At 35.4% G+C, this 12171-nt stretch overlaps 1 protein-coding gene across 1 annotated transcript; it reads left to right on the top strand.

Moving 5' to 3' along the window:
- The first annotated feature begins 7513 nt into the window (after positions 1 to 7513).
- On the top strand, positions 7514 to 10306 carry LOC132186977 (GRAS family transcription factor). The gene is made up of 2 exons (XM_059601108.2): positions 7514 to 7750; positions 7869 to 10306. Exon 2 carries the CDS (start codon positions 7897 to 7899, stop codon positions 9742 to 9744), a length of 1848 nt encoding a protein of 615 aa, XP_059457091.1. The 5' UTR covers positions 7514 to 7750; positions 7869 to 7896; the 3' UTR covers positions 9745 to 10306.
- The last annotated feature ends 1865 nt before the right edge of the window (positions 10307 to 12171 follow it).

Here is a 12171-nt window from a genome sequence, read left to right as displayed (position 1 = left end):
TTGTATATAGTGCCATGCTATTTAAATTTTTTAAATAACTTGACAACATATTCACCATTAGATTTTAGAACATAGGCTATCTTTCATGTGTGGCAACATTTGAACACCAGATGAGATATAGTAAATGCCAAAAACTTCATGATCCTCACACCAAGGGGAGACATCCTCCTGCCCAACAAGAGGAATCAACAGGAGTTTCTCCTGATTCTCTTAATGATGATTTAAATAACTTTTACTTGAGTGGTCAAGATTCAACAAATTGACCTGACCTCTAATGCATTCGAGGAAATATAATTATAGTATATCGGTCTTCTCTCTCTCTTTCTCTCGATCTTTTGTTTCGGTGATTGATTTAGAGTGTGATAGTGCACCATTTTGCTGGGTATTTGAAACTATTGGGGCCAAAACATGGATGTGTGCTGCGTGTGAGGTTTATGTAGCATTGAGATATGTATATAAGATTATATATGTTAATTTTAACTTAATTCATTTAATTAAACATGTCAAATCTTTGAGTTTTAACTTGCTAATTTTGTATTGAGTTGACAAGTTATATCAAAAACTATCAAATCTAACTAAGGTTAAAAATACACTTAAAATATAATAAAGAGATGGAGCCAATCAAGTATCGAAGAAGAATGAGGGCAACACACGTGAATGATTTATTGGTTAATAATAATAATAAAAGGTTAATCCAGAAGATCAGTCCCTAATATTAACAAAATCACAAACATCACAATCATGGGACAGACAAAGATCAATCATCTATGCCAAGTGGGCTTATATATTATTTGAAAACATTATGTTATATGATTTAAATGTTGATTATTGTCATGATGACTAATTAGTAGTATTTCTTTTGTGTAAAATATATTGAAATGGTAGATGAAAGTCATGAGTAGCTTATTCAATTTGTCAAATGCATAGTGTCCCGCACTACCATATACCAACGTCTTTCTCTATCTCCAGTCCAATTAAAAGCCACTAGTGTCGGACTCGCCTACTTGTTTCTAATAAAGCAGTCTTTGGATGAGGCCACCGCTTCATTGCAAGTTTGACTGAAGAAACACCAAGCGTCATGATTTACAAAAGAACGTTTTAAATAACTACTTGAAATTTGTTTTTATCTTACAGTATATTATGACTATTATAAAAGTTTGAAAGTTCTGTCATTGCTAAACGGCGATTGGAATACAATATAAATACACAGCAAATTGCTCACAAAATAAAAAAGAAAGAAATATACACCAAGTTGAACATCTCCTTTTTTTCCTTTTTTTTTTCTTTTTTTTTAAAGGAAATTTGAGAATTTTATTGATGAAAGATTATGAGCATAAAGCTCTTACATAGCAGAACTAAAAACTCTTACACTATAAAGCAAATCTGCTCTGAACAGACTAAATGTAGCCAAATTTCTTAACAAAATGTATTTAAACCAGCCGATAAACCCTCACACCTAATTATTTATTATCGCTCATGAGGGCAAATCTAGAGAGAAGAAACCTTTTATATTTAAACAAAAAACAAACAACCAGCAAGTAACAGCAACGGCCAGAGAGGTGATGAATGACACAACATGGTGAAAGATCTGGATAGGCCGAAGCTGCTCATCTGGTTAAAGAATACCTACAAACATAAACAAATAAATAAATAAATAAAATTTTAAAATTTTAAAATTTTTTTTAAAAAATAATAATAATAATAAAAATAAAGGGAGGAGGGGTAGAGCAAGGAGTACAAGAAGGGGAGAGAAAAAGGGAGCAGATCCTATTTTCTAAAGAGAAGAGTCAAGAGATGGCTTCTAGGGTTTTCCCCAAATGTGAGAAGTAGTTGAACATCTCCTACTTCCCGTAGTTATACTGATTAAAAGACTGTTTTGATATGAATTTCTCTATCCCCACGCTAACTACACATGCCCTAAAGTTATAATTTTAAAAACATATTTTCCTTAAAAAAAAAAAGAAAAAAGAAAAAAGATCTCTTATTTTTATTTACTACAAACATCTTATTGATTGAGGCCAGCATCTTTGAAAGTTCATAGCCACATGAATTGTTTAGTTGGTAAGGATGCCAATAAACAACTCGGTAGTCAATAGCAAAGACGGTGAGAGTAAGTTGTTGACAAATTACTGTAGTCTGTATCAGATACTATTATCAGCATATCTTTTGTGCGCATTTTATACATATATAATGCTTTCCTAGCTTCTTTGGTAGAGACGTTTGTAGACTAGTCTGACAGTAGAGCCATTGGTCAGATTCTATAAGTCATAAGTGGAAAAAAGAAAGATGAAAACAACTAGTCAAAGAAAGCTACATTGGAAACGATAAAAAAGAAATGGAGAACTAAACATCACTATTTTTTCCTCGCAATTTCTTAAAAATGTAAAAGAAAGCCTAGCTAACACATAAATTATTTTAATTAAAATAAAAATAAACTGTGAAATTAAAGTTCAAATATTATGTTAAATTATTATTATTTTTATAAAAATAAAATAAATTTATAGTAAATAATGAATTTAATTATTTACTATTATATTTAATAAAATCAAGTTCTAGGACCATCCGCATTTCATGAATAAAAACACTCTTAACGTAGAAGAAGAAAGACAACAAAAATAAATAAATAAATAAATAAAAAGTCAGTAGGTGAACTAGAAACATCTCAAAGAAGTAATAAATCAGAAAACACTAATAAACTATGATTCTCTGAATGGGTAGTAGTCTTTGGAAGATTACACGATTAATGGTCATCGTCGACGCTGCTTTCATTTTCAACTCCATTTCATCATTTCTGTACGTAATTTCAGGTGGACAAATGTTTCTTGCATACACTTATTACTATTGGCCCTAAATCACATAGTTGATAGAAGACATACGAGCTGCTCATGAAATTTCAACATGTTGACGTGCATAATCCTAAATAAATATTATCAACAAAAAAAAAAAAATCCTAAATATTGCAGATCCATTTATATCATGCATGCTTGGCAAATAGTTGCAGCAAGGGTGGAACCATAATTTTAGGTGCATGAGGGGAGGCAAAATTATATATATAAAAAAATTTATTTATGGAGATCCATTTAATTCATAAATTAATAAATAAATAAAGGACTTTTTAAAATTTCGAGAGCTACTGTCTACCCCCAAACCAAAGGATGGTTTGCCCATGGTTTCACGGTAGTATATGAATTAATGTATGGTAAATGCCCTTTAATTCCTTTTTTTTTTTTTTTTTTTTTTGTTTGAATTGTATCCCTTGAGCTGGAAGACTTAACTCCCTAAGGCTTGTTTAGAATGGGGCAGACAGCTAGATAGCAGATACCATAACACTAATGCCTCTCGTGAGGCTTGACCAAATTGAATTATTTTGTGGTAGCAGGAGGAATACGATTAGGACTAATGGCTATGTCCTAAATAGAGTAGTTTCTATATATCTACTTCTATCAACTTTATAGTTCTTGAGACCTTTTGGAGGCACTAATTCTTGCTTAGGAAACGAACCAATAGCTTAGGGGAAAAAATGTGGGGGGGGGGGGGGGGGTGGGGTTAGCCCAAAAAAAAAATGATAATAATAGCATGTGCTTTCACGTTTTACTTTTTAAAAGTTGAATTGTAGGAATTCATATAACTGAGTTTATAAGAAATTTTCGACTATATTTCTGCCCTACTCTAATGAAGCCCTTGGTGATATTTATCATGTAGAAGATAATTAGCACAATTTAACACCTTGCAACGTCCGTTGGTTTATTTCAATGAGCTTAGGAAGATTCCATCAAATCACACGCATTACTTTGATTTCACCCTCCACACTCCGTGGCCTTAGGCCCTTCGCATCTTACTAGGATTGAACTATTTCAACAAAAAAAAAAATACAAAACAACAAAAACAAAAACAAAACAAAACAAAAAAAGGAATTGGATAAGGTTTTTCTTCAAAAAAAAAAAAAAAAAAAGATTTACTTAGTTTATCAAACTAACATATATTCTTAAACTTAAAATATGTAATTCTCATAAGTATTTTTAATACAATTAATAGAGCGTAAAAATGCATGTGAGGAACATGTATTCTAAAGACAAATGCCAATTTAATAGGTTGAATAACTTGAATTATAGTTTTTTTTTTTTTTTAACTCAATTTATTATATTGATATTTGTTCTTAAAATATGTAATTCTCACAATCATTTTTATTAAGATTAATAAAACACGAAAATACATGTGAGGATCAGGTGCTCTAAAAATATTTGACAATTTAATAGTGGTAAAATATTTTTTTTTTCCAACTTATTTAGAGTAAAACTTTACCACAGGGTAAGAATGGGATTTATGGGTTTTGGGAAACTGAAAATTTGGAAACTTGGTAAAGAAGTATGAAAAGAAAAGTGAGAAAAAAGTAGGGATGGGGTGCATTAGTGGGCCTTTAGGAATTAGGAGATAAGCTAGCAATGGATTGCTTTGATTTCTTGTCTAATCATCCAACCAGGGACGCGGATAGAGACGTCTAGTTTTTAATTTAGCTGTTTAACGAGTAAACACTTGTATTAATTAGAGGAACCTCCTTTTACTTTACAGCTTTTAAAGAAGAAAAATGCTATTAAGTATTTTTAAGTGTCTATTTTTATCTATGTGGCACATTTACATCGACTTATTTTCTTAAAAAAATAATAATAAAGAGAATATTAAGAGGTGAATATTTGAAAATACCCATTAGCATTTTTCTTAAAAGAAGGTAAAGGCATCAAGCATTAGTATTTTGCTGTCTAAATAATGTACATTATCTAGGAAAATGCACAAAAATGTTTGGGATAGTATAAATTTTTTTTACTAGATTATTCAAAACAGTTGAAATGGTGGTTGAATCACCCCTTTACTTACTTATTTATTTATTCTTTTGTTTTGGTTTTTTTAATTTTTTAATTCTAAATGACATTTGTCATAATATTATTGGTTCTAACATTGCACATTAATGAACTCCGATCCGTCCAATTTTCAAATTAAAAACGCATTGAAAGACCTATTTATATTTTTTGCTTTTACCACAGGGAGTTTTCAATCATTTTTAAACCCAAGGGAGCTATTTGCAACTAAATCACAATGATCCATTTTCCCCACTTATTTTAGTGTCAATATTATTAGAAATTGGATGCTATGTGTGTGTTCATAAAAACTAGCAAACCACAAAATCTGTCCATGAACATGGTAAAAAAAAATTCGAATTTCACTAATTTTTTTTTTTCATAAAATTTTTATTTATCCGATCAATTGATCTTCTAGTTTCTCTATGTTATATCTTGTAGTAAATAAATTTTATTAATTATATAAGGTTAAATAAAAATGATATGGATTTTCGGAATCAACCAAATAACAGAAAATACTTTCTAAATTATTTTGAAAGTGTCTACAAAACAATAAAAAGTTGTTTGATAATAGTTATGTTAATTTATATATATATATATATATATATATATATATATATTTGCTCTCAGAAAATTAGCAGGGGCTAAAATGTGTGGGTTTAGTCATATCCAAGTTGAAAGTAGGGAGGTGAACTCATAACGTTGGTAATGAAAGTGGCACATGGGTTAGTACAAAATCATTTTCTTTTTATAGCTTCATTAGTGCACTTAGCAATCACAGGACAAGACTACGCTTTGTGACAAATACAGTGGAGAAAGAACAAATAAATTAAAAAAAAAAAAAAAAGAAAAAAAAAAAAGAAGAGCAAATAAATAAACACATAAAAACCAAATAAATAAATAAATTTTTTTATTCGTCCAAAAGAAATAAATAATAACAAAAAAAAAAAAAAAACTCATCACATAGATGTTGCAAGTTGACTCAGGGTCTTCGATGTGGTCGACACTACCACCGAGCCGTGACACAGTGTAGTTGCTTTCGCCTGGCTGTTGTCTGCCCCGTCAAAATACCCTCCACCGTTGCTTTTTCAGTTGTTGCATTCCGGTTGGCCCAGATAATACCCATGTGGACCCCACCGCTCCTCTTTTTTCCTCACTCGTCCTCGGCACCTGGGGCCCATGTGGTCCGACTGGGCCAACCAGCCGCCCAAAAAGAACGGACCCCAATTGGCAAAGCCTCCACTTTACCATTTGACACTTCAGGCTAAGGCCGTTTTTAACCTTTCCGTTCTCTTTTTATCCCTACTTTCAACTTAATAATCATTATTTATTTAGACTTGCTGTCAATCTAAAACAGTGAAAAGGATAAAGATATTTATATTTTATATTTTATATTTTTTTAATTTCAAAAATATATTAAAAAAATTTTATTATTATTTTCTTTTTATCAATTGAAGTCGAGTTTTTTCTTCTATATTTATAAAAAAAAATAAATAAATAAAAAAAAAAATTCAATATCTTAAACTATTATGTGTTCAAAATATATGCATTTTTAAATATCAAACATTCACTATCTTAAACATTTATGTTAAAAATGCACATGAAAATTAAAATGTATATAAGAATTAGTATATTTTAAACACTTATCAGTATAAACGAAATAAAAATTAATAAGCTATTGTATATATAGGGTTGTATATAAGAATTAGTATATTTTTAAACACTTATCACTATTTTAAAGTTGTTCGTGAAAGTTCGTTTCCGATAAGCTTGCCTTGGAACAATTTATTTATTAAACGAACATAGTTTGAAAAAAATATGTTGTTTATTAAATAAGCCAAACACGAATTAACTTGGCTAGGCTTATATAAGCTTACATAACTTCATTATTATTATTATTATTATTATAAAATTATTTTTAACTTTGCAATGAGAACATTATGAATTTTTTTCATAATGTAATGGATATAGTTCGAATTATTGTAATTATAAGTCTTGATAAAAATATATATGTATTTGTGTATATATAAGTGTGTATGTAACAAATGTATATATATGGTATAAAATAAATATATAAACTCGAGATTAAATTATTTAAAAATTAAGTTAATTTATCAAATTACTCAAATAATAAATCTTAATAAAAATTAAATGACAAATAATTAGTAAGAATTTAAAAAATTAAAAATTAAACAATCACAACATTTATTTATAAATTAATTGAATTCAAAAAATAAGTAAACAAACATTGAATAAATTATCTAATACGGTTTAACTTCGAGTTCGGCTAGTGTTAAAACAAAAAATAATAAATAAATTAACCAAGCTCGATGATTTAATGTTCGGCTAAATGAGCGCGTGAAATGATCACTCTTGTCTCCCGTCAACAGAAGCAACAGCGCAGTCTGTTGTCGATCGCCAAAATGAGCGGTGAGGATTGGGTTGCGCTTCCCGAAGGATCACAGAGAATGACGTCATGAAGACGGCGACACCGAAGCACCGTATACCGACGTGTCAATGACCAAGATGTAGGGAGTGGGGTCCGCTGCTCATGTCAAGGTTCCCGAACAGAGCGGGAGGGGAAAGTGGTACACGTGGACGTTGATTACCTGGTGTTGTCCTATCGAGGAATAGAGGCCCCACTTGTCGTATGGGAGCCACGTCATGCATTGCCGCACAGCTAGCGAGATTCATAGAGCTAAGAAAGGGCGCTCTATGGGTAAGGGTCCTAGGGTTCTCATCATTTCTAGGCTCCCCTTTCTCTGTTTTTCTATGCGTAAAAGATTTGGAGCGGTTTGTAGAGCTACAGTACATCCAAAATCTCTGGCTCTCTCTCGCTGTCTATAGCTTGAGCAGACCTAACTCTCAGATCCCGTTGTTTCTGGGCCTCCACTAGTGTATGTACTTTGTTTCTCTCCCTGCTTCTATGTCTCTCTTCTTTGACTATAAATCACTCTGAATGCTCACCCAACACTTGCTCTCTTACTGATCTTTTCTGGGGTAATGTAAGTGCAGTTTTTTACCGGCGAGATTTGGCCGGAGAATGGCATATATGTGTGCGGACAGTGGGAACCTCATGGCGATAGCTCAGCAGGTCATCAAGCAGAAACAACAGCGAGAGGAACAGCAACAGCAACACCACCACCATCACCACCACCACCACCAGCAACAGCAACTCCTGGGCCTCAATCCTCTCTCGCTAAACCCATGGAACAACACTCACCACTCTTTGTCCGGTTCTCCGAATTCGGCTTTCGGCGGGCTCACTGGTACCGGGTTCGCCGACCCATTTCAAGTCGGCGGTGGGGCAGATACGGGTGAGCCCGGGTTTCAGTTTCCGAACTTGGAGCACCACTCGACGACTGCGTTCAGGTTTTCTGATTTCGGTGGTGGAGCGGGTGGCGAGTTTGACTCAGACGAGTGGATGGAGAGCTTAATGGGCGGTGGGGATTCAACGGATAGTTCCAATCTGCCCTCCGGATACGACGCGTGGCAGAGCAATGCTGATTTCGGACTCTACGGTGCCGATCCGTTTACCACCTGCCCCAGTCGAGTCAGCGTTGCTTGTTGTCCGCCGTCCGATCTCAACCGAGTTATCTTCACGGATACTCAGAAGAGTCCGCTTCAACCCGAGGTCCCCTCGTGGACCCCACCTCCGTCCCAAGCGCCGTCTCCTCCGGCCGCAATTAAGGACTCCAAGCCACCGAGCCCACAGAAGAACGACGTCGCTGGCGTCTCGTCTAGCTCATCACCGGAAATCGAATCTGCACCGCCACTGCTAAGAAAACTCCTCGACTGTGCTCGACTTGCGGAGTCCACGCCTGACCGTGCCGTGAAATCGCTGATTGGGCTCGGGAAATCGGTGTCAGAGCACGGAGATCCGATTGAGAGGGTGGCCTATTACTTCTATCAGGCACTATACCGCAGACTATCCGTACCGGCTGAAAACAGCTCCGCTGTGATTGAAGCAGAGACCACTTCTGAGGACTTCACGCTCACTTACAAAGCTCTTAACGATGCGTGCCCGTACTCAAAATTTTCGCATTTAACAGCCAACCAAGCGATACTCGAAGCTACGGAGAGGGCAACCAAGATTCACATAGTGGATTTTGGCATCGTGCAAGGGGTTCAATGGGCCGCGCTTCTACAAGCCCTGGCAACCCGGTCCACCGGTAAGCCTACTATTATTCGAATCTCGGGCATACCCGCCCCAGAGCTGGGGAAATCTCCGGCGGCGTCTCTGCTAGCCACCGGAAACCGGCTCCGCGAGTTCGCTAATATTCTCAGAATAAATTTCGAGTTTGAGCCCGTGCTGACCCCGATTCAGGAGCTCAACGAGGCGAGCTTCCGTATCGACCCGGACGAGACCTTGGCCGTGAACTTCATGCTTCAACTGTACAATCTACTAGACGAAACTCCAGTCGCCGTTGAAACGGCTCTCCGGTTGGCCAAGTCGCTGAACCCAGAAATCGTTACTTTGGGCGAATACGAAGCGAGTTTAAACCGGGTCGGGTTTGTTCCCCGGTTCAAAAATGCGTTGAAGTACTACTCGGCCGTATTCGAATCGCTGGAACCCAACTTGACCCGAGACTCGCCCGAGAGGCTACAAATGGAAAGACTATTACTGGGTCGTCGAATCACCGGTGTGATTGGACCGGAGGTACTGGGAACCAGCAGAGTGCGTATGGAGAACAAGGAGCAGTGGAGGGTTTTGATGGAAAGTTCCGGTTTCGAGCCCGTAGCCCTCAGCCATTACGCAGTTAGTCAGGCTAGGATCCTTTTGTGGAACTACAATTACAGTTCCTCATACTCTCTGATTGAATCTTCACCTGGGTTTTTCTCTCTGGCATGGAATGAAGTCCCACTTCTTACTGTTTCTTCTTGGCGTTGACTGGTTTGGCCTCAAGCTTGGTAACAGTTTCCACCAGGTCTTTTTTTCTCCGATGTGGAACCATTTAGTGTCTATACGCCATTGACGATCAGCTTATTATGGAACTTAGTCATGCTTACCGAAATTACAGTTAGTATTCATTGCAATCTAGTAGCATTCAAATACTGCATTTCTACAACCTCTGAAGCTTTTTTTGGGCCTAAACCCTGCTTGTTAAATTTGCAGTTTGTGCTTTAGTTTTTTTGACTTCATCATCCTTATATAATGTTGTTTTTCCTTTTTTTTTTTTTTTTTTTTGTTTGGTTTTATGTAACATGTTTGGGTCTTAGAATATGGCAAATTGTAAAGAAGGGAATTGCATATCTAGGGGAAAAGGAAAAATGTTTCTTTTCCTTGGTGTCCTTGCTTTTGTATGTAAATTTAAATCCATGATGTGATTTTAGTTCAATTCCCATGTCCCTATTGGCCAAGATACTAGATTTTTTTGATCCGGGGATGGCTCTCTCTCTCTCTGTATTTTTTTCTTCTTTTTTTACTTTGATTGGCTTTTGATTTGCCTCAATTGTATTTTTTTGAGATTGATTAAGGCGTGTCATTATCTCGCAGGTTCTGTAAATAGTGCTTGAGGCTGTAATTTCATTAACTGGTTTTTGATAATGACTACTTATGTTAGACGTTTTTCTTTTGATTCTGTGATGAGAATAGAAGACTTAGGCCTCCAATAATATGAATTTGTTTGAGTAGGTAACCTGCCAAACGATCTTTCCCCTTATTGTCGCTTCTCAATCCTCTTCTTTGTTTTCCTCTGCCCTGCTATTATTTTTCTTCAGAGCTGTGTAAGGGCCCTCCTCCCTTCCCTCCCAATAGTCTTTTTTTTTTTTTTTCTCCATTCTATGGGCCAATTTTCCTCTCGAGTGTTGCTTTTAAGTTTTAATGCGTGTACCTTTCATTCACTCTTTCTATCTCTCTTGGGCACTTGACATCTTTCGGCGTCCCACAGATGAATTTAGGGGTGGAGAAACCGGCCTCTTTGTATGTATCTACAAATCTATGGGCCAGTGCATGACAAGGGAGGCAGTGGACTGCATGATATTTGCCGTTTTATAATCCGAGTGATGTGACCTCTCGTGGTCATTGTGAAATGCATGTTTGAGTACTTACAAATTTGATTTGCAGAGGGTCCCATTTAACTAAGAAATGCACTTTGTGACTTTTGGTTTGTGTGTTTATTTGTAGTTCAAAGGATAAATTCTAAATTTTCTCTAAAATTTTAACAATCTCACAAAACATTAACAAATTCTTTGCTCAATATCAAATTTTATTTCTTGCTTTTACTATTTTATTTAGAAGATCATATTGATCTTTTAAAGGTATTAATCAAGCAGATAGTCAAATATTTATTCAAAATGAATAGTCGTTTGAGAAGCTATTTTTTGGTATTTTATACTATAGGGCAGTCAAAATAACCTTTTGGTTAAGCCTAATGTGAGTGCTATAAGGGCTAAGCACAAGCGTGTTCATTATTCCTTTGGTCTTTAAACTATACAAATCGGCTCCAATAACCTTTAAACTTTATAAACTCGTCAAGATTTGGCTTCAAAACACTCTGAAAATCATGCAACCTGAATAATTTGTTGTTGGATTGAAATTTCCAGCAAATTATTAATGATTTCGATAATAATTGCGAGATAGTTCATTTGGAAGTTATCTGCCCAAAAGAGTGGCTAAATAATTCAAAAGTTATTTAGCTAGTGAATCTCATATGAGTTCTCTCACAATCGTTGCAACATTTGAGTTGTCTACCCTCTTTCAATTGACACACTCAATGGAGATAGGCTTCTGCTACTTTCAAGCAGTGACAACACTTGCTTCCTCTTGCCACGTTTTCTAAAACTCACTTTTTAATATTCGACTGGACTTATTAAATAATTGGGATGGAAGCCAATGAAAGTGGTAGCCCCCACCTCCATAGCCACAGCCCACAACCCTGAGGAGTAGCACCTTAATCCGCATTACACCCAATCTAATTTTTTTCCAAATCGATATATGATGCTAAACCAAGACCAAGAGAGAGAGAGAGGAATGCCCCTTTGTTGGCTCTTAGAGGAAAATGCACTCATAGGAATGGTGTTAATTTATGCTAAAATTATTAGCAATTTCAATATTAAATTATTGTAAATCCTAGTCCATAATGATTTGAAAAGGAGATGGACTTTTTGGTTATTAACGAATCTCCCTCATCTTTTGTATTTAATTAATCCAGGTGACGAGGTGCAAACATGTTTATAGTAGCTATCTGAGTGGTTTTGGATTTCTTGAATTTGCTCAAACAGTAAGCAATTCGGACAATGAATGAAAAAGAGAGTCCTGAGTTTGGATGCATCGGAACAAGTCTTTTTATAAATTCGAGAAATTGGAAGAAAAATC

The sequence above is a fragment of the Corylus avellana genome, chromosome 6, assembly GCF_965113065.1.
Source record: "Corylus avellana chromosome 6, dhCorAvel1.hap1.2, whole genome shotgun sequence".
NCBI lineage: Eukaryota > Viridiplantae > Streptophyta > Magnoliopsida > Fagales > Betulaceae > Corylus > Corylus avellana.
Note: the sequence above shows the minus strand (reverse complement) of the source record. Positions and strands in the feature narration are given on the sequence as shown.